Source organism: Staurois parvus, unplaced genomic scaffold (assembly GCF_062004578.1).
Source record: "Staurois parvus isolate SC_StPar_1 unplaced genomic scaffold, SC_StPar_1.0 ptg000023l, whole genome shotgun sequence".
NCBI lineage: Eukaryota > Metazoa > Chordata > Amphibia > Anura > Ranidae > Staurois > Staurois parvus.
In genome coordinates, this window is record NW_028317819.1 from 3,413,378 (window position 1) to 3,437,371 (window position 23,994).

The 23,994-nt window shown below is 40.4% G+C and overlaps 1 protein-coding gene across 1 annotated transcript in view; it reads right to left on the reverse strand.

Annotated features, from left to right (window-relative positions):
- Window positions 1-2,742: 2,742 nt before the first annotated feature.
- The window catches only part of CTDSP2 (CTD small phosphatase 2), a 69,121-nt gene continuing 47,869 nt past the window's right edge, over window positions 2,743-23,994 (reverse strand). The window contains exons 2-8 of the mRNA XM_089692807.1: window positions 23,025-23,173; window positions 21,977-22,015; window positions 19,403-19,504; window positions 17,033-17,089; window positions 15,226-15,318; window positions 13,231-13,416; window positions 2,743-6,873 (exon numbers count right to left, since the gene is read on the reverse strand). Coding sequence (XP_089548933.1) covers window positions 6,748-6,873; window positions 13,231-13,416; window positions 15,226-15,318; window positions 17,033-17,089; window positions 19,403-19,504; window positions 21,977-22,015; window positions 23,025-23,173 — 752 coding nt within the window. The 3' untranslated portion in view covers window positions 2,743-6,747. The remainder of the gene's footprint in view (window positions 6,874-13,230; window positions 13,417-15,225; window positions 15,319-17,032; window positions 17,090-19,402; window positions 19,505-21,976; window positions 22,016-23,024; window positions 23,174-23,994) is intronic.

Below are 23,994 nucleotides of genomic sequence, written 5' to 3' on the forward strand. Positions count from 1 at the left end.
GTTTGATACTATGAGGTTCTCTTGATGTTTGGTGTTCTTTTTTAGAGTTTTTAGCCACTGTGTGGGTAATTTGTGTCCGCTGTCTAGGAATTCTTGTAACATGATTTGGATGTGATGTGTATGCTGTTGGAATTTGGTCTCTCTTTGGGAGATGATGACTTCTATCCACTTGGTGGTACAAAATTCAGAGAGATTTTGCCAATTTGTGTGGTTTGTAGGATCCAAGAAGGGGCAGGCCTTTAAGATTCTCAGGCCTCTAGGGGTAATCATGTATGTAAGATATTGATTGAGGAAGAATTTGTCCCACCATTGGTGGTTGGCGATGGAAATGAGTCTAATTTTTTAAATTTGCCCCCAAAGAGATAACGTGTCTTCCTTGGTAATATGGCAAGATCAGAAAATAAATCAGATGCAAAGAGGGCAAAGAAATTGTCTAGGATATCATATCTGATTGCCTCAATATCATGGAGTAGCTCCATGATGAAGGTGAATGGATAGAAAAGTATTCAGTAGTGTATGAGAGAGGGAGAAAAAAAAAAAAAAATTTGATAAAAAAATTCGATAAAAAAAGAGAGAGAAGCGCCTCTAAGTGCAATAAGTCTTTTTATTCAAGTCTAAATGTAGAAACACTCACATGTGTGAAGTAATCATAAGCTTAAAAACCGTGGTTAACAATAGTTAACGGTGGGGTGGTAACCCGGGTGAAGAGCCGTCATCTTACTGCGATGTGGGGAGGTCAGCTCTCGGCTGGAACAGCGTGGTGGCTGGAGGGGAACAGCGGTGAGGCCGGCCGGTGTGCACGTCCTCCCTCAGAGCCGGATGGAATGCACGCTGGAACGTAGCGGCGGCGTGGCCGTGATGACGTCAGATCCCAGGGTGCACTGCGACGCGATGCACTGGCCGTGGAAGGCAGAAGTGCTCTCCTTTTTCAAGCAGGGGGAGGTGGATGAACAGGGGTGAATATATAGGGAACGTGAGTCTAATTGATCAATTAACCAATTAACCAGTGATTGACCATTGCTGTAAGGTGAATAGTGTAAAGTCATGGATGTTAAATGGGGGTATCCTACGCTCTTCATACAGTAGCCACTAATACCATGATCACCCCATACTACCATTTCCCAGGACTTTGCAGTGTTTGCGCTGTTACAACCCTTCCACATGCACATGTTCAGTTTGGTGTGTATGGCTAGAGAGGGGTTTTTTTTCTATCGTGGGAGGGTGCATGTGATCAGCACAGGGCCAATCAGCACTTTCCAGACAGAGGGTCAGAGGTTTCACTTCCTAGAGCAGAAAGAAAAACTCCTACAAGCTTTAACCAGTGCTCTGCTGAAGTCACAAGACTGCTCTAACTGCTGATGAGAAAAGGTATTTAGCAGTTTATATTTACTAAAATAATTGCATTTCCATGTTGTGTGTACTGTGAGACCAGATATAGTGAATGCAGGGTCCTGGATTTAGTAACACTTTAATACTTTTTTGAAAAAGACTGAAGCATGAGTGAGTGTGGGAGGGGTATAACTGGTTGGCCAGAAGCTTTTTTGTTTGCCAGTTTCCAATTTCTGGTGAAGGCAGCAGTATTACTCAGTTGCTTCTGAATAACTGATTCCTGTATCTTAATGGACTTCAAGAAACAGGTTTTTTTATAAAAAAAAAAATCCTGTTATTCATACATACATACAGGGCCGCCATCAGAGGGGCACGAGCCATACACAGGTATGCCCAACCAGGGCTGTCTTTAATGCGGGGCAAAAGAGGCAGCTGCTCTGGGGCCCGTCCTTATTATGGGGCCCAAAGTAGCTGCCCCTTAGGTGCTACGATTTCCACGGTGGGCTTCTGTAGCAATTTGGGTCCTGGAAGCGTCACCTATTTGGGTGGCATCCAGGTTATATCCAGAAGGTGCATCTCCGACCATCCATGGACCCCCTCCTGTTTCCATCCATAGGAGAAAGGGTTCCACCCGTCGGGTCCTGTGCAGCTCCTTGATTCTCTTCCCCCAGTGGTAGTTTGACTCCTGGGTGTGCTATACCTGTGGCCTACTTCCTAGTCTTTCTTCTAGTGAGCGCAATTTCCACCGATCTTTGGCTCTCCCCTTTGCTGTCTAGAGTGTGCTTCACCCCGCATGGCTCCCATCAATGTTAGTGGCTTTACAATCTTCCTCCAGTGGGTCTTTTCTCTTCTGCTGGCAGCCCCAGCTCCCTTTACCTCTCTGGCCAAGAGGTGTGAGTGACAGCATCCAGCCAGGACTCCTATATTAGGACAACAGTTGGCTGTGGTTTACATATGTAAGTGGATATTTTGCTTCAATAAAGTGACTTTTTTTACATGGATTGGTGTTCCCTCACCTGTAATACCAGTGATATCTGGGCGGCTCTAGTTTAGGGACACAAGTGGCTGCGCATTAGGTTTAAGCCTGGGTCTGATAGGCTGCAGTGTATATCTGGCAGATTTCATCTGGGTGTGTATGGGTAGTCTCCCACTTTCGTTTCTATTGCTACTTATCACTGACTGGTTATTTAATCATCACCATACAAGAAGACAAAAGTGCCTTTTAGAGCGTTTCTTGCACTGGACAATTGTCAGAACACAATAGCTCAGTGGTGGATTGCCGCACTAACATTGCTTAGTTAGTATAACGACCTCGCTGCTCGCTGTCCGAGCTCGCTGGGTTGAACAAGCATGCTGGGTTGATCTTTAATGACGTAATGAGCAAAACATTTAAACAAAAGAAACATAGACAAATAGGGCATAAAAATAGATTTTATTACATGCTCTTTTAAAGGGTTTACATAGTTTGATGATCAGTCCATCCATTCCGGTAGAAACTTAAATACAGCAATGTGCTGAAAGTCACTCCAACAGCTGATTGTTCTAAAAAGAATAAAACCTAATACTTGTCACAGACCCTCAAAGAGGAAGGTCAGATCCCAAGCGCACATCCAGCCACCACAGAAAGCCACACACACGGAGGAATGTACATGTTCTGCCTGACTTATGTGCAGCATTGACATCTCTAAAGTGTGCAAGATATGGCTGACACAGCAATGGTCAAGCCATTATCTTCATTATCTGTGTGTGAGATTCCCCTGAGGTCCAATTACTAACAGTCCTACTCAACCCTGTAAATGCAGAACCAGTAGAAGACAGGCCAGGAAATGACGGCTACCCTCTATGGTACAAAAGGGAGAAGAAGGCAATTATCAGAAGTAAAATCACAGCCTGCCCTCTACAAATTTTACTTTTTAAGCTTTTAAATATGTTTCTAAGATGCCAAAAGGCACTACACAGTAAAAGCTCTTTACATTTAAAAGCAATAATATGGTACCGGATAATACCATTAGTTTTACATGTCCCTCTTAATAAAACCATACACAGGAATGCTAATAGGTTGTTCTGACAATGGACTCTGGGCGAGAAGATGGAGTGTCTATGCATCCACAACCAGAAAGTTGGTATTTAATTATGCATTTTAGCAGAATCTCTTGATATCCTGTGGGCGTAGTCATGTAAAACTAAACGTATGATCTGGACCCTTGTGGTGTCTCAACAGAAAAATGATTTAGTTATATTAAAGTCAACACAGGTTTAGGAAGGTTTTGCAGACTAAACTAAAATTTGACCACTTCTCATGTATGAAGAGGTTCTTTCCCCTCAATAGGCTGTTCATGAAGTATACCAAGGCTCTATTAATGCCATTCAATTTTAAAGGTCAGTTTGGTGTATGCAAGTGTAATGCAGTTCCACTAGGGCTTGTACGGTCTCCTTTGGTGAAGCTGTGGGTTTTATTTCATAGTAAATTTTCTAAAGGGAGATACTTTGGCTACCATGCTGTCCTCTGTTGAAAAGGCTGTTTGGGCAGCATGTTAATCTCTAGGGCTTTAATACTTTTTGAATCAATGACCTAAACCAGCTAATTAGATAAGTCCAACTTCACTTGCTACAAACTTGTTCTGGGTTAATGACTCAAAAATTCTGATGCCAGACAGCCAAGCAACTAGCCTTTTCATAAGCAGGTCAGTAACACTAGCCTGCATATTTTTTTAATAGGTGTCTTTAACAGAGGGTATATATTATAACTACATCAAATATTATGGTCAAAATTTAATTTAGTCTGGAAAACCTTTAGAAATAAACCAGCTCAGAACTTTGTTAAAGTCTGCCTGTCTATCCAAACCAACTCTAACTACCATGCCCAATTACAATACCTATAAAAACATACTACACCATACCCTTTTCAGTTCAGAGAAGTGCTAAAGTCTTGAGGAAATTGGGTCAGCTGAGCATGTGTGTATGGTTTATCAATCTCTGCTGCTCGGTGATACTGGCACAAACCAGTAAAGCCAATGTTCCAACTTTAAAATGATATAAAACATTACTTTACTATTTTAAGGCACTGCCTATGTAGTGTATGTCAGCGACTGGTTTCATCTGGTAAGCACCACTCACCACAGTTTTTAAAATGCAAAAATTCAATACTGACCTCAGTGTAAAGCTATATGGATCCTCATAAGAGTCAGTGGACAATTATTTTTGCTTCAAGTCAACTATCAAAACAGCATAGTGAACTTTATATATCCATATATATAAAAAATCTCAAAGCAGCTGAACATTAAAAATCCCTTTGGTTTTGACATATTTGGACTAATTAAATCATTCTATTTTGGAGAAAAAATGTAACATAATAAAACGGGATACTGCTACACAAGGGTGTATGACGTTTACCAGTGATTAAGTAAGCCCTTTTTCATCTCTTTCACTTTTATCATCAACACAACTGTTAACTGCTATACCTGTATGACATCAGGGTAATAGTAACCTGTATCATTGCCATTATCAACTAGGCACCTTCTACCATGGATGCATCCAGTGTAAAAAATCCAAACAGAAATAAAACAAAGCTGCTGTCTGTTCCTGGCCCATTAATTTCAGATGTGTACCTTGGCAGGGTTGCTCTGAAACACTAGGTAGTCTTTGTGCTTAGGATGACACAAACCTAAAAGATCCATCATCCCACTGGGAAAAGTAAAAAAATTGCAGAATGCCAACACAGCAAAGATAAGCTTGAATTGGTCACTTGGACAAAGAGACCGATTTTGATAGCAGAAGCAATATTTAAGGGTAGGGAGGCAAACTAATTGCTAAGGGTTAATTAAATTGTGCAGAATGGTTTTGGTGAAAGAGACTGTTAAATGTGAACTACTGCAGTCGCCCATGCAGTTACTGTACTAATTTATATTATTCCTGTGGTCACCAGACATGATACACACTTGACATGAGAGGGAATGCTCTGTACAGTAAGCACCTGAGGGGTACTGGCTGGACAATGGACTCTCAATAGCATATAAAAGACAGCAAAATTCTCCCTGTATTGCTTTCAGTGATTGCTCATTTTTCTGCTGTCCTATAAGAATTATGGAGACTAGTAAAAAAAAAAAACATTGGATACAAACGTAAAAATGGCTTTCGGAACAGCATTATCAGTGCAGCTATAATACAGATACTGCCAGTTAATATACGTACAATTTTAAAGTCAAAACCTCTGATTTTACTTGTAAACAGACAGGCTGCATCTTTTATCACTTTTGTTCAAGCTACAGAATGACTTTCTCTAAAACCAACAGGTTTTCTTAAACTTTTAACATGCCTGTTACAAAACACAAGTGTTTGATATTACACAAAGTTGAGATAAAGATGATTTCCACCCATTGTGTAACACTAGTGTGCCAACATTACTTGGGCTTCTACTTCCCCTTTAGGTCCCTGAAATCCTGTATTTATCAAGTTATTAAAGCTGAACTCCAGCCAAAACTTAATTCTGACACATTGGCAATTAAAAAATTACCCTTAATGCAGCCTGTACCATGTCTGGCTGCTGCTTCATTGTTTAATACTTTAATTAACACCACAAAGGACTGTTAGCACCTCCAGCACTGAAACTTGCAGTCCCACCTGGGGTTCAGGATTCACTGCTGGTTGCTTACTCGCCATCCCTGCCATTTTTTCCTGAATGCAAGGCACTTCGTGATTGAAAGAGGTGTAAATGAACATTGCAATCTCTCCTCCTCTAATCACAGAGCACCTTGCATTCATTTAAAAGAATGCAAGACATTTTGTGAATATCAGGGATGCCAAGCGACCCGCAGTAATCTCAGTACTCCCTATGGCACTGTAAGTTTCAATGCCATAAGTTTGGGGCTTACAGCAATGTACAGCATTAATGAAAGTAAAAATGTTAAGCAATAAAGCAGCAGCCAGAAATGGGACAGACTGCATTAGTGTTCCTTTTTTAAGTGAAAAATGTGTAAATACAGGTTTTGGCTGGGGTTCAGCTTTAGGCTGTTTAAAGTACCGGCATGTATACTGTAATTTCTCAGTATTGTAGCATTCCTTTGTACAGTTTGATTAATTAAAAGATATAAAGACTAAACAGCAGTACAGAACTAGAAAAGGGAGGTACATGGTACCATTATTAAAAAGGACACTTTCTCCAACTAGTGCACCAAAGTAATGGCATGTATAGATCCCTGCATTCACCACCAACGTGCCACTAAGCACGCAGGTCATAAGGAGTGTGAACTGTACGCAGCTTGCTTGGAAAAGGCCCCAATATCAATATCCGCTTTTGTTCCTTGTCCTCTAAGGCCAAAGGCACTGCGTGTGTGAGAGATTAAACAGAAAAAAAATAAAAGAATATTAAAAAGATATAAAATTGTCCCCTGAAAAAAACTCAAGGCAACAGGAGAAAACTCAAGGGGCCCTCAGTTGGCCAAGACTGGCATAAATGTCCTCGGAGTCACTGAGCTCCTCGAAGATTGGGATGAGGCTTAAAAGCTCTGTGTCCCCCATATCATCGAACCAAGACTGCACAGGCACCTGAAAAACAAAATCGGGGAAAACCAATTGGAATGTTGGATGATATTTTGTTTTCATTAAAACAACAAAAAAACATTTTATGAGACACAGACACAGTTGGCAAGTTAGGCAAATGTGCAGTTAGGAAGTATGGAGGCTGCCATTGCTCACCTCTCCTTCTTAATATATGAACTTCAATACTTTTCAAGTTTTTGACTCAAACATATATTGTGGGACTGTCCTAAAACTAAACATTTTTGGTCCAATGTCTATCTATTATTATACACTGTATTAGGCAGGGAAATATTCAAAAATCCATGAGACCCATCTTAATGTATGGGTTGTAGCTTCCACGAAACACCCAAGAAAATTGGTCACTTTTATCCTTACAGTGGTTAAATACATACCGGCAAAAGCTTGGTGGTCCACTCAACCTACCATAGCCCAAGTCAAAAACAAAATAACTTCTGAGTAAACAAAAAATTACAGCCAAACTAGTCGACTAAATGACTGACTATCTAAAACGTTTGGGACCTGTGGATAAGGCAGCCCATAGACGAGTTTTTTTTTTTTTTGTTCAACCAGTGGGTTGAATGAAAAAAAAAAAGACCCAATTCCACCGTCCACACACTCAATGTGGATGGGGGAAACCTCCCTGCTGAGTTAAATGTATTCTGACAGAGGAGAGACTTCCCCACTGTCAGAATACACTGATCAGCACTGCCAGCTACATCCCATGGCACTGATCGAGCAGAAAAAAATCTGACAGGGTGGTTGTATAGAAGTGGATTGGTAGATCAATTTCTGTAAAACCTCCTTGCCCATGCATGGATTGAAATTTGGCTGGTCCCTGCTGAACCAGATGGATTTTGATCCATGGCTTAACACACTATCTCTCGTAGGATTTTGATTGACCTTTATTGACTATTTGACACCCTACAGCTGAATTAATCCAGAAATTCGGAGGGTGTTCTTTTGGGCCTGAGGTCCTTCCCTCCCTTCCCTGATAACCTTTCGCACCCCTAATATATTCCTTTCCTCTCCTCTACCTTTCTTTTGTTTCTGGTTTCAAGATTTATATTCGTTGGTATCTACCAAGATGACAATCCATCTAGACTTAATGATGCTACTCCAAGCACAGTTGTGAAGCCCTGCTGGTATTCAGGATATTTGAGTGTTGGCATGAAATATGACTCATCCAGTGAGGAATAGAAGTTGATGCAAAAAATGGCTGCTCGCGTGACCTGATCCAAGCTGTGGTGTGTATATGTGGTAGCCTCAGATAGTGCTGATCCACAATCCATGTGGGTTTCTTTGCTTCAACTACCAAGATGACAACGACCTGGCAGTTGAAGCTTTTGGTTTGTGATCATATTTTCTAATTTTGCTGTTCCCGTGGTTATCCATTGTTGTGTAACATGCAAAAGCGCAATAAAAATCTATTGCAACAAATGTATTTTTATTCTTGAATAAGCCAAAGCAGATCTTGGTGTCAATGCATCCAAATTTAAAGCGGAACTTCACCTAAAAAGGGAAATTATGCTTTATGTTTTAGGCAATCTCAGCAGATGTCCACCCTACCTCACTCCCTGCCCACAACCTCCTGGGACACATCACAGGTCTCAGGAGGCTGCAGGTTTATTCACAAAGCACAGCATGACGTGCGCATACACAATGAGGAGCTTCCTACAGTAAACATGGTGGCACCAGAGACCCGAACGCTGGCAAATTACCACCCTGGGTGAGGACAACCCTGGATACATGGACAGGTGTGTACTCCTTTACAAGTACTAAAATGTACCTGCAGTTAGCTGTATTGTTAGTTTAGGCACATTTCAGGACCACTTTAATGTTCTATGATTGTCTGCCACTGCTACTTGTTTACAGTATTACTTATCAATTGGGAATGAACAAACAAATAAAAAAAGGCAGTTGGTAAACTGCACTACAATGCCAATTGCTGAGAGAGAACCTGAAACTATTTCAAGTGGCAAATTCTCAAAAAGAAGTAGAAATCTTTTGTGACAGCCACTTGGCACATAAATTTTGGAGTCTTTTATTATTGTTTTTCTGCTGTCAGATTATTGCATAATAGCGATGTAATAGCTTGTATCATAAGCACCCTTAGAAGAGTAATTTAACAAGCTCAACAGCTGTGGTAAAACAAACCTCTCCTCTTCCACTGGAGAGAATATGAAATGCACCAATATTTATGAAGCAGAAAGAACTTTTAATCAATGCTCCATACAGCCCTCGACATCTGGTATTGTTAATGGTTTCCAAGCAACCAGCCCCTCAATACAATCTGTCAGCAATACTATTGCAATAATTAAAAAGGCAATGCTTGGAAAATCAGAGGGATGTTGCTCTCCTAAATGACCTGTTCTTTGAAAGTGGATAACCTCTGCATCTGCAATGCTGACAATTATGTTGTATGCCACTGCATTGAAGATTAAACAGAGAGAATGAAACAGATATAAAGTAGGAAAATCAATAGTCTGGATACAGACTGAGTGTTTCATTTTATAACAGCAGCAATTTAGCGGAGATATAATGTACAGCTTTTATAGGATCCAACAATGATTCCTCTTCCAAGAAGCAACATAAATGCTTGTCTACTCAAAATGTCTGGTAACTGTAGAGCTGGAGATACAGGAAAGTTTACTGTGTGAAAGAATGAGTGCTTCGGCAGCCTCCAGGAGGAAAAAAAAAAAGAAAAAAAGACAACACCGGCACCTAAGTGGCTTTACCAACTTGTGAAAGGAGGAATGGAAATTTTGACACTTGTCCTTTAAGTCATGGAAGGACAAGATTTGCATGTGCCATTGTGCCTCCAGAAAAAGGGTTAAAACATCACTCAACTCACATGTATAAAGTACTGTTTGGATCTACAACTATGAGTAGCCTTTTCCTCACTTTAGGTTTGGTACAGATTTGGCCACATGTCTGTAGACATACATTTGTGCTCAAAAGTTTACATACCCTGGCAGAAATTGTGAAATTTTGGCATTGATATTGAAAATATGACTGATCATGCCAAAAAATGCTCTTTTATTGAAGGATGATGATCATATGAAACCATTTATTATCAAATAGTTGTTTGGCTCCTTTTTAAATCATAATGATAACAGAAATCACCCAAATGGCCATGATCAAAAGTTTACGTACCCTGGAATGTTTGGCCTTGGTACAGACACACAAGGTGACACACACGGGTTAAAATGCCAATTAGAGGTTAATGTCCCACATCTGTGACTTTTTAAGTTGCAATTAGTGTCAGTGTATAAATAGTCAATGAGTTTTTTAGCTCTTACATGGAAGCACTGACTAGGCTAGTTATTGAGCCATGGGGATCAGAAAAGAACTGTCAAAAGTCCTGCATAACAAGGTAATGGAACTTTATAAAGATGGAAAAGGACATAGAAAGATGTCCCAAGCCTTAAATATGCCAATCAGTACTGTTAAATCACTTATTAAGAAGTGGAAAGTTTGGGTATCTCTTGATACCAAGCCAAGGTCAGGTAGACCAAGAAAGATTGCAGCCATAACTGACAGGAGAACTGTCCGGGATTCAAAGAAAAACCCACAGGCAACCTCAAAAGAAATACAGGCTGCTCTGGAAAAAGACAGTGTGGTTGTTTTGAAGGAGCACAATATGATGACACTTGAACAAAAATGAGCTGCATGGTGGAGGTGCCAGAAAGAAGCCTTTACTGAATCAATGACACAAAAAGGCCTGGTTAGGCATGTCAAGGTGTTGTCAGGCATATTGTAACCAGGCTTTTTTGTGTCATTGGTGCAGCAAAAGCTTCTTTCTGGCACCTCGGCCAAACAGCTAATTTTTGTTCAAGTATAACCATTTTCTACTCCTTTAAAACAACCACACCATCTTTTTCCAGAGCAGCCTGTATATCTTTTGAAGTTGCCTGTTGGTTTTTCTTTGAATCCCAGACGATTCTTCTGTCAGTTATGGCTGCAATCTTTCTTGGTCTACCTGACCTTGGCTTGGTATCAAGAGATACCCAAACTTTCCACTTCTTAATAGGTTAACAGTACTGATTGGCATATTCAAGGCTTTGGACATCTTTATATGTCCTTTTCCGTCTTTATAAAGTTCCATTAGCTTGTTACGCAGGACTTTTGACAGTTCTTTTCCGATCCCCATGGCTTAGTATCTAGCCTAGTCAGTGCTTCCATGTAAGAGCTAACAAACTCATTGACTATTTATACACTGACACTAATTGCAATTTAAAAATCCACAGTGTGGGACATTAACCTCTAATTGGTATTTTAACCCGTGTGTGTCACCTTGTGTGTCTGTACCAAGGCCAAACATTCCAGGGTATATAAACGTTTGATCATGGCCATTTGGGTGATTTCTGTTATCATTATGATTTAAAAAGGAGGCAAAACAACTTTTGGATAATAAATGGCTTCATATGATCATCATCCTTCAATTTGTTGGCATGATCAGTCATATTTTCAATATCAATGCCAAAATTTCACAATTTCTGCCAGGGTATGCAAACTTTTGAGCACAACTGTATCTGTTAAAAATCCAGCTGGCCAACTCTTGCATTCAGTTAAAAGATCTCGAGAAATATATGCTACTTAAAGTGGAGTTCCAGCTGAAAAAAAAAAAAAAAAAAAAAGAATAAAAGTCAGCAGCTACAAAAACTGTCGCTGCTGATTTTTAAAATACAGATACTTACCTGTCCCTCGGTCCAGAGGTGTCCTCACCATGGCTGGTTTCTCTGGCCGTCTTCTCTCCCCGGCACTGGCATCTTTAGTGTGGGCACCCGGCTGTGGCAGCTTGCGACAGCTTGCGACGTCACAGACGGGTGCCCACTGCACATGCGCAAAAAGTTCTGCCTTTGTGAATGGCCCCATAGTCTCCTGGGATCTGTCACGTGTCCCAGAAGACTATGGGGATGGGGGGGTTAGACTACTTCCACTTCTGATCAGCAGAAGTGGGAGCGAGTACCTGTCAGGTTCAGGTACCCGCTCCCCAAAGGTGCTAATCCTTAATGGGGATCGGGGGACAAAGACTTAAAGCAGAACTTCCCCTTTTGGGTGGAGCTCTGCTTTAATAACTCTATCCTGGAGATTATGGTGACATCTCTAAATGATAGTCTGAATGCTTATGTCGTGTTCATGATACTTGCTGGTGATGTTTGCAGGAGCCTGGCACCATGACCCATTTTTGGGGCACCTGTCCAAATATTCTCCCATTCTGGGATAAAATATTACATTTGTTCAGAAAACGTGTTGGAGATAAAATCCCAAATGAACCTCAAATTACTGTATTGTCCGTGTTGTCAGGTGCCTACAGACAAATTATAAGAAACTTAGCTAGGCACTTTATCACAGCAGCCCTGTGTGTCTATCACAGCAGTTCTGTGATAGCCAGGCACTGGCGACAGGCCGAGGGCCCATCGATGCCTGAATGGGCTTGTGAAATGGACAAGGTTGACTATGTGGAGCGTATGATCACATGGGATGAGGACAAATCGAATTCATACAAACTAACGTGGATGTATGGTTTCATTTCAGATACTCCTCTGACTTTGACTCCTTTACCTCTACTACAGGCTAAAGACCCTGTCACCTCCAAATTCCTCCCATGGTCCCTTTTGTTTCCCTCTCTCTTCCCTTAATTTCTTCATTCTTGCTGTTACTTCTACTATTTGTACTGTATACTTCACCTGATAGCTGGCCTTACTGTGTTACCTGCTAACTTGGCTATCGTACCCACAGTTGAACTTGATGTGGCTGTTAGGCATCCCACCTAGAGTATACCTTTTCTTTTACATCTGCCGCTTTTTCAATATAGCCCACAGGCTTTGCTGACCTGATGGTTTTGATACTATACCTGCTATCTATGTCTCATAACCATTGTTTAACTTGATTTCTTGTTTTACATTATCTGGGTTGTACGAGTTTGGATGCATTCATTCAGGCAGGATTTGTATTTGTACTGCAAGTTTAAATTGTATGCAAATACGTAATAAAAGTGGTTAAACATAAATGATTGTGTCCTTTTCGGCTGCCTAGTTCAAATGCTGATGCAAAGGAAAACATAAAAATTGTATCCACTTTTAGTACATCTTGCTTATTTCTAAACAAATCTATTAAAACAGGTGCAAGATCCCCTTTAATACTCATCTCTACAGTTTTCGCAACAGAAAGCCTCTCTTCCTCATTGTTTTTGATTAGGTAGCTCAGTTGACAGATAACTGGGACAATCAACAAGATATTAACTGCATTATTAATGAAGTGAAAAAAGTGCATGTACTTGCTCCAGGGTGCAATTAAATGGAAAATGAGTTTTTTTATGGAAACGTAAGAGAGTCAGCATACACTAGTATTGGCACTTACTGCATTTTCTGGATGAAAGATGTAAGATGCTGGAGAATTGTCTAAGATAATGGTTTTCTTCAGGTCTCTTCCTAGTCGACTCAAGTCTTTAACATAGCAACCCTGGTGGAAGACGCAAGCTTCTCTGAAGAGCCGGGAACGGAAGACCCCTTCTTTGTCCAAAAGGTCTGTCACTGGATCAGCATACTAAGGAGGAGAGTTAGATATTTAGACATTACCTCCTGCTTATTACACCAATGGTATAATAGGCCGATACAAGGAATCTGCAGTAGGCAATAGTGTGTAGTAGCCCACGACTACCATAGATCATCTGGCCAACACCTGACCATTATCGGTTGTTTACCCGATCTTATACAGTGTAGACAAAATAAAGGGAGTAGTTAATACCTAGATGGTTTATACAAGGCACATTTCAGCCCTCCTTTACACAGGTGAGGTCCCATTACTTTGCATTTACAAAACCAGACAATTATCCACCTAGCAGTTGTCACAGAGTTTTTAGGAATTCAAGACCAACTTGGCCACATGTAGCTTAAGTAGCCTTTGCCAACATTAACCGTCACCGCACATACTTAATGTGATCCAGCATTCATACCAGCATGATCTTCATGTGCCCCTTGTCCAATCACAGAAAAGAAAGCAAGATGTTTTATGAATGGAGGAGGCTTCAACTGACTCGCTGTGATCGTTGTGCACCAGCCTTGATTGTACGTTTCAGGAACAGAAGTTCAGCTCCTTCATTACTGTCAGGGGGTGCATGATTCTAACAGTTTCAGGAACAAAGCAGGACCCACAAGTGGGACACACATCATTAGAGGTACATTACTGTTACCTAGATAATATCCCAATACTGCTTTTGCCCTGAGTTCATTTTTAAGCATCTGACAAGGGCAGACAAAAAAGTACAACATGCAAATTAGACCATTTTTGGAGGAATGTAAGGCTTGCTCAAAAGAGAAGTAGGGCCAAAGTAGGGCTCTACGTCTGTAAGTCACAGGAGTGCACTCCTGTGACCCAGATTCAGCCAACAGTCTGTTGTCAGCTGACGTCATTCAGCCGGTCCAGGCTGTGGATGGATGACAACTTTAATGTCGGGATCCACCTACATAACGAACTGGCAGCTGGCTCAACCTCTCAGCCAGAGTCAGAGGGTGACAGATGCAGCATAGGACCGATGCTGCATTCACCTAGGCGAGTATGATTGCTTGCTTTTTTTTTAAACCACGCACTTCTCTTTTAAACCTGAATTCCAAGCAGATCTAACAAATACATCAATTTATGCAGTTTTTTCTGAAATAAAAAATAAAATATGTATGTAAAATGCATTTTTAATGCAGCTAATGTAAGCACTTCAATTTGACTTGGTATCAGCCTCTTGCAATACCCCAGTACAGTACAATTCAGACTGATAGTGGAGTAGCAACAGACTGATAGTGGAGTAGCAACAGGCTGATCAACAATATTCATTTGCTCAAAAGGAACATGCTAACAGGAGGAGAGAGTAAAGAGAGAGATGAGCTTGTCAGTCTGCTGCTGACCTTTATTATTCAATTACAGGTTGGGTGCATAGAGGTGACATAACTATATTTATTTTCAGCAGGAGAAAAAGCCAGGCCACCAAACTAGATCTCCTGACTGGCATGGATGCGTAAATATCAGGACTGGATGGACAAAATGTCTTAACTTCACACAAATACTTTAGCAAGTAAAACTATTCCCCATATACATATTTCAACTTTCGATTTAGCCTGAAATTAGCTCTATTCCGTTGTGCTGTAGGTGACAGTGCTCCTTCCATTTTTACCAAATTCATGATTTACATTTTCTCTATAGTATTTTGACACAATCTACCCAAGTACATAGCAGGATTACTGATCAATAGGACTATTTCATACAAGTGAATTTATATATTTATATACAAGAATGGCCAACAAAATGGACAGAGGTAAAGAAAAGAACTGGAACACAGAAGGACAAAGCTTGCTTCTTTCTTACCTTGGCAAGACTAGCAGTGAATAGCACACACTCATAGAGCTGACCCATTCTTTCCAGAAACTCATCAACATAAGGCCTTTTCAGAACATATACCTATAGTAAGTAAAAGATGCAGAGGGGTATCTTAGGTAGCTTCAAAACAATATCATGATAAACAGTTGAGAGAACACACATCACAAACTATAAGGTCTGGTTCACACCAAAATATCTGTGTTCTGGATGCATTTCTGCATGCGTGTTTTTGAGGCTTTTTTGATGCATTCCAGGGCATTTTTTCCCTCTTTTTTCTTCATCTACATTAAGGACATGTGTTTTATGGTGAGCTTTTTATGAGTTCCGGATGTGTTCTATACAAAAAAAATGCTGCATTTTCTACTTTTGTTGACTGCTCTGGTGTGTGTAGGGCAACTGGAAACCATGTTAAAAACACTGTCCACTGCAGGATAAAGTTGGAAAAAAAGAGATAGTAAAAACATGGAAATCCAGTTTTAAAAGGAACGTTTGAGGACAGAAATGTGAGTGCTACCATTGATTACTTGCTTTTTAAAGTGAATCATGTGCTAGAGCTGCCTCCCTGATCCTGACTTAAAGTGACTGTAAAAAAGGTACAAATTTTATTTTTAACACATAACAAACATATCTATACTTAGCTGCTCTATGTAGTGGTTTTCCACAGAGCAGCCCTGATCCTCCTCTTCTTGGGTCCCCCGCCGGCGCACCTGGCTCCTCCCCCTTGCTGATTGCCCCCAGAGCAAGCCAATTGCTCTGGGGCAGTCAGGCATGTTCGCTCCTGACCCAACCCTGTATGTCCATAAGACACACAAAACATGCTTCGGCCCCACCCCCAATCCCTACTCACTGGCTATGATTGACTGAACCAATGAGGTGAAGAGACCTGGGAGAGCCGATGCTCTCGTGCACAGCACTGGATCGAAATCAGGCTCAGGTAAGTATTAGGGGGGATGAGGGGGAAGCTGCACACTGAAGGTTTTTTACCTTGATGCATAGTATTCATGAAGGTAAAAAAAACCTCCAGACTTTTGAACGACTTTAACTATTTGAGTGAGTCACTGACCCAAAACAAGAAAACACGTATGAGCACATTAGGCATTAGGACACCTATTAATCACATGCTTGCTTCGGGTCAGTAAATCACTACATAGGAAAGCAAGGATAACAATGACAGCCCCAGAACGTGCACTTTCAAAGAGCCTATGCAGGCAGGCATTGGAGGTGCACATCAGACGTGCGTCAGCATTCCCAGTTGCTTCACTGGTGTAGTGTAAATGACAATTCTCAAGGTACATTTGACCTGCTTTATATTACATTGTGTTTCTTTGGACACAGCAGACTCTGTTACAATAGGTTTGGTAAACTAGATCAAATCCGAGTGAATTTTGCGATTGAGCAGTGCTGTATTTAAATGGCAGATTTTGACAACAACTCACATTTACACAAGCTCAAACACATGTCAGCATTAGCTGCTCCCATGTTTCTGTCCAGGTGAAATCCTTTTAAAATGCAGAAAAAAACAAATATATACATTACATCATGGCATCTTGCGACACACCTTCAGGTATTCCATTCTTCTCTTTGGAGCGATGTCTAAATGATTCCAACCAGCGGGGAGATGGAGCTCAGATGAAATATGAGCTGCCTCCTGAAACAAGTAATCAAGAGTAGGCCGCGCGGTGAGGAAACAGCCTATCCTGGATTACTTGAACCAGGTAGCAGCCATGTCTTTCCACTCTGATCTATTATTGAAACAAAAGCATTTTTTTTTCTAAAGAAAACAGTGTCCTCTCACCTGATGAGTGGTCCCCTCAATCTCCACTGGTACTATGAAATCTGCATTGCTGATGGGCTAAAAACAATAAACAGAACAAGAATAACCACATTCAAAGTAAATTAAGAATTGGGAGCATTTTAACCTAGACTATTTATACCCAGTAATAACATTCAGCTAATCATTTCTACAACAAGGACCACAAAGCACAAAATGCATTGACTGGACTACTGCTTGAGCTACAGAAGATAGATGCTTGCCCAGGACTGTTGTGCAGTACAGAATGCAGTATGATCATGCATTCTATAAAAAAAATTAATTTACAACAAATTATTTGCAAGTTATACTACCATACTTCGAAAACATAACACAAACATAACACAAACTTTACTATATCAGTAAAAACATTTCAATAACTGAATGCAGCAACACAAATTTATTACCTAAACTGCCAGTTTAAATCAACTCACAGTTGTAGTGTGACATCACCATCAGGGTATTAAGGCCAAATGAAAGGCAAACCTTTTTTCCATTTTGGATAGCATAAGGAAGGGTTATAACCCCTGTCAGCTTTATTTTACCATCTGTGTCCAATTAGGAAGATTCCCCTTCACTTCCTGTCACAGAGTGAAAAACAAGAAGCAAGAGGAAATCCCTGCAAAGTGAGGGAATCTCTGGTTGTCATCAGGGTCACCAGAACCAGTGTCCGTATTGGAAGATTTTTTTTCCTGAGGACAACCCAAAATTTGGGATTTTTTTTTATTCATTTGCCAATAACTGTAAGTATGACAAATAGATAAGGTGAATTTCCCAAACATAGGTACATACAAAAATGAAAACCAAAAAGGTGTTCTAATCCCATCTCCAATCCAAAAATGCAAAAAAAACTTTTGCCTTGAGTTACATTTTAATAAATTGAGATGTGAGTGCACAGCAGAAAAGAAAGCTGGCCTATTATCTACCATTTGGTGTTGTGGTCTGAGGTCTGCAGCTGAGCTGGAAGGTATTCTGGGAAAGTGACTAGCTTCACACAGTAGGAGGTCAGGGCCAAATACTCACTTTTTTTTTTTTTTTTGAGCTGGGTGCCAGGGTTATTCCCCATGAGCTGCAGGAATATACCTAAACTCATCTCTAGTAGCCAGCTTGGAATTAGCATTATGCCACTAATATCAGATTTGTACTCAGAGATCTACCAAAGGAGAGAACTACAAGTGATTTGTGATGTGGAAACTGCCAGAAATGTGTAGTTGATGCAGCCCTCCTCAGATGGGGAAATCTTGTATAGGCTACAAAAAGAACAAAACAGGAGGGTGCAAACACCTAGTGCATTACCGATTTATTGTTCAAAAAACAGATGCCAAATGGATACTCACAGAAGTGAAGAATAAAATCGCATAAAAACCAGAATCACAGCTTACGGAATTGTGTATAACCATGCTGGACTTACAAACTGACGCGTTTCGGAGGTGTGCCTCCTTTTTTTTTTTTTATAACTTTTTATTTCATACTTATACAAACAACATTAAAACATTCCATCTTCCAAAATATACTTTTTTCTTTTCTCCCCTAAATGAATAAATACATTCTAGAACCCCTCCATCTCCCACCCCCCACCCATCCCTCCATCCTTGTCTTATCTTTCTCTATCTGTATCCATTTCTCCATAACTTTGTTATTCCGACCAATCTCATCGTGATTTCTTAGGCTACCTCCTTTACTTTAATTAGTTCTGTATAAGATTCTGTGCTGTATAAGATTCTGCGAGGAGGTGTACCTCCTTCTGTAGAGCAATGTTAACAAACATGTGCTAATTTATTTTTTTTTATTTTTTAAACCATAAATTAAGTCCCACTGCCCTCGTTATGGGAGATGGAGCCACTGGTAATGTCAAAGGTCATCAGGTTTGTTTGATAACCTTTGACATGACCTGTGGCTCCATCTCCCATAACGAGGGCAGTGGGACTTAATATATGGTTTAAAAAAAAATCTATCTATTTCTCTATCTGGGTTTAAGACATGTTTGTTGGCATTGCTCTGAAGAAGGAGGTACACTTCCAAAACATGTCAGCTTGCCAGTCCAGTAGGGTTATGGTTATACACGATTCCCAACGCTGTTGCATTTTGTGGTTTTTATGCTATTTTATTCTTCACTTCTGTGAGTATCCAGTTGGCATCTATGTTTTATGAACAAAAAATCGTTGGTAATGCACTAGGCGTTTGGGCCCTCCTGTTTGTTTTTATTGTAATGTCAGATTTGTGCCAGATTAGATTGTGTTACTGAACTGGTGCAAACAAGAAAAGGATGCAGTAACTCATAACAATCAGCTGCTGTTACAAGTGTATGACATTCTATTTTCACATGTTGCCATTTTAATCCAGAACACTCCTTACCTTAAAAGAACTATGAACTAGTGTTTCATCCAAATCAATCACCATACATATCTTCCCCTTATCCCTGGGCGCTACCTCAGGGAGCAAGGAGGTACCTGGAATCTGAAATAAAAGACACAAGATATAAGCATTCAATTTCAGTTATAAAAATTTCACTGGAAAAAAACACAAGGCCAAAACACACAAAACAAACTGACACAATCAGACACCAGACTAAGGTAAATCACAAGTAAGGGAAGATGGACAACACTGGCACTAGCTGTACTAGGACCTAATACTGCTTGGGAACCTTGTCCCACTTGCATGAAACATGCATCAAACTGGGCTGACAGGAGTGTTGCCTTCATCTTTTTAAAAAATGCACACAATTCAGGCAACTATGGCAACAGACTCATCAATTTCTGTATTTTTTCCCAATATCACTATAGGGCTGTACCAGATTCTGGAGAACATTAAATAAAATCTCATTAGTGAATTCATTTTTTTAAGCATAGTAATTTGACAATATGACCCATTTTGTGCATGTTTCGGTGAAGAGGTATTTTAGTACTAATAAATCTAAAGACATCTTCAGAAATCTGAAGGGGTTCAGTAGGAAGGGATTTCTTTATAAAAAGTATGCTCACTCTATGTCACACAGGGGGAAAATCTATTAGACATTCCTAATTCTTCCTTAAGGAAAAAAAAATGGTATTTACAAATACAGAAAAGACAGCACTTCAATGATCATTGCTCTTCATGTTATCTACCTGGAAAAGATGAAAGAGTGAGCAGAGCTAGCCGGGATTAGATCCTGCGACCTGCAGGTCACACAGATGCTTCCAGGCAGCAGTCTCAGCTGGCTGAGCCACCTCTTCGGTCCCGCTGGCTGAAGCATTAAAAGTGCAGGTGGAAGAAGCTTATTGGTGAAGGTGCATTTCACAAATTAGTTTCTTGAGATTTACAAACTATGCACAGAACATGAAAAATGAGAAGAAAAAAAAAACAAAAAAACACTGGGGGACAGGATTGGAGGGATAAGAAATTAAAAGCGGAATATACTCTAAACATAAGCCATTTTTAGTGTTTTATGAGTGTCAATGTTATAAAGTGAAAATGTATGATTACAGAACACTAATATTTAACAAAGCAAAGTGCCTTACTGTGGTTTAGAGGACAACACAGAATAAATGGGATTATTACAAGTCTTGTGAACCATCAACTGTCCTAAGAGGGCCTGTCTAAGGCTGGCCATACATTATACAATTTTCCTTTACCAAAACAATATAATAGATGGGCAAACCTCAACACTTTCAATTTGTATGCAATCAGGCAGGCCCTTGCACTACATAGTTGAAGGTAATTCTAAAGGAAATTGAATAGGTAAATTGTATATACACTGCAAAATGGAGTTAATATATCAGACCTATAGATACTTAAAAGGATAAGTTCACCTTTTGTAAAAATAAATAAATAATGGAAATTTTTTTTGCAGGTATTACAATTTGCATTTATTATTTCTTTTACATTGCAGCCTTTAAAGCCTTAAACCCACAATCAGCAGGTTGTGGGTGCAATGCCAGAATCCTACAGACTCTGTCTGCCTGTACCTCCCATACTGTCAGGCTTTTTCTGAACAGCAGGAAGAGTCAATGAACTAAGAGTGCTCACCAGTATCCCCGCAATTCATTGAGCACTTCAAGCTGTCAGCCGCAATAGCGGATGGCACTTGTAGTCTAATTAACAGGAAACTGAGAATGAATGACGCAGCCATCTGGGTGGAGCCCTGCAAGGCCGTGCTGTTTTCAAATTATGACAGCGGGTGCAGGGAGAAGACCCCCGTCCACTGTAACAAAGTGGGTTGCACTGGCAGTAGTTGGTTGCATAGGAGCATGTTATATATTACACCTTAAATATGGGTGCAACATGCTCCTAAACGTGAACATAGCCTTTAAAACTAACATTCTGACTCTTGAAGTTTCCTAAGGGCTTGATTACACTTGCAGCTCTCATTGCTCCCCCCTCTAAAAGGCAATTTGCAGTGGCTTGCTTTTCAGAGGGCATTTGACAGGAGCTGAGAGGACATATGTCGCCCCCTCATCACCTGTTTTGACCCTTGGAAGCCAAGGGCACCATGCCGAAACCATAGACATTACACACAGTTGCAAAACAGTTGGGGCACAGCCAAAATCACTTGAAGAACATGTGATAAAATAATACTGTGGAATGTGTACCGACCCTTCGGCTGCCATTTCAAGTTAAGGTGGGTGGTTGGGGCAGTAAAACTGCAGCTCAAACACCACAAATGTAAAAAAAAGGCCTAAGAGCAGACCAATAGGCCTATTATATGGCTAAATTTACTTCCCAAAACTTTGGCCACAGTAAGTCAAATATGTAACTGAGCCAAACAGACGATTTAAACTTTTTTTCTGTAACCTGACTAAGCACAGCATCAACTGGCTTTTTACATGAATGTGTTTTAAAGCTTCTTACTTTACAAAGCAAAGGTAAATCTAAGCATTGTGTGTTTTGGGTTTTTGTCTGTTAGGAGCATGAGTATGCAATCATGAGCATGACATATAAAACGACAAATACCTGGTAGAACTGGTACTGAAGACATTGTAACAGATCCGCCTGAAAAAAAAAAAAAAGGAGTATATAACGGCTGAGCAATTTAGTTAGAATATTATACATACATATAAAATATGTGTACATACATATATAGTACATCACAGAAATTTAATTAAGCAGGGGTAACTGGCAAACAGAATGTAATTATACATTGCTGGCCAGATGCATCGACCCCAAAACAGGTGAGCAGAACCACACAACTAACTGGCAAAATATACAGGAATAAAATGAATAAGGAAAGCAATATGCAACAAAATCAAAAGATGTTTAAAACTAACCAGTCTCTTTATCTAGCCTCCCAGTATGCCTCTTCTCTGTGTGAAATGACCACTTGGGGCTCATTCACACATAGAGATTGCAGATAGGCCTTGTTTATGCACCTGGGTGACACAAGAGTTCAATACAGCCACAGGGAGCACCTTGTTAAAAGTCAACAATAGGCTGACAGCACAGCAGCTGTACTGATCTTCCCACACATCCATTTACATCCATGAAGAGACAGATGCGTGGCCAGACAGGCTGTGCCCAGGGTTGTGCGTCCATTTCTGTATGGATGTCAAAGAATATCAATACAGCTGCTGCATCTATCAGTGATTTGTCAGGCCATATGGATCATCTGGCACTCCTGAGCAGTTAATCACATTCAATTCTGCGCACTTTCAGGCCTCTGTGCCCGTGTGGATGAGCCCTAATTGGGTAAGGCCAATATACTGATAGGCTGAATAAAGTGCTCAGATGAGCCTCTCCCTGACCCTTTACATTTGTGGCTGGTGTGTGTAGAGAATTACAAGGAAGATCAGGAAGAGTGGGAATTATTTGCAATTGTGGCTCAAGTTATTAGTAAACTGCCCCCTCCACTTTTGGAGAAATTGGCATTTTAATCTGAAAGATAATAATGTTTCCCCTGGTACCTCCCAGCACCCACTTGAAAGAAAATCAAATGAAGAAAGTGGGGACAAATTCTCTTCAAAATATTTCCTTGTACTAGAAGGAGAGTCAATATTAGGAATACCTTTGGAGTTGACTGGGCCTCCTCCTTTTGGATGGGAGCCTCACATGGGCCCCCTGGTCGGCTGACATTCTGTGCACTAAGGCAACAGAAGAGAGCTTTGAAGATACTCCGACTTCTAGGCTTCTTTGGTGAAGATCTGGACACTAGTCCTTAAAAGAGAAAAAACATAAAAATAAAACCATGAATATATTGCTCAGTCAGTGAATTTACAGTACATTTAATAGTATGAATGATATAAATTCCAGATTGCAACACCACCTAGTGCCAGAAAGCCATTGGTTTATCAGCTCCTTCCAAACTGAGCACCTTTTAGAAAGCTTTCCGAAATCAATAACTGTTATACAAGTCTAGCTGTCACCTATTAACCATGGGCGCAGGCATAAAGAGGTGCTACAGCAGTATTTCAGACACCCTTTTCCAAAAAAATCAACTGTATCATAACAATTTACACCAATTTTCAATAAAGTGATGGTTCAGCAAAGGCAATAGCTGCTTCCACCATAAAGTTGACACCCAGAACAGCTACATAAAGTTAAAATACACCAATATGAGCAATCTTATCTGTACAAATCATTTACAATCCTGGTCACTTTTCTGGCAGGCAGGAGAGCCAATAGGGCTTACTGCAGAGTTAAAAGGAGAAGTTCACTTTAACAAAAATAATAAACCACACATCTTTTCTGCAGGTAAAAGAAAGGTGCGCTTATTTTTTCTACTAGGACCCTGGAATCAGCAGACTGCAGGTGCCATGCAGGACTCCTGCAGATCTGTGTCAATGTATTTGTGTGCCCGTAGGCAGTTGTGCGTTTTGTTTTTGTACCTAGGCAACACAAAAAAATCAGGTGCCCCCGGATAAATAAATAAATAAATAAGAGGAGAGAGTTCACCCCAGAGCCACAGACAGAGAGATGTGTGGAATAAAAGCAGCCAGCCATCCCCAGTGTCACTCTTGTGCAGGAATGCAAGTCAG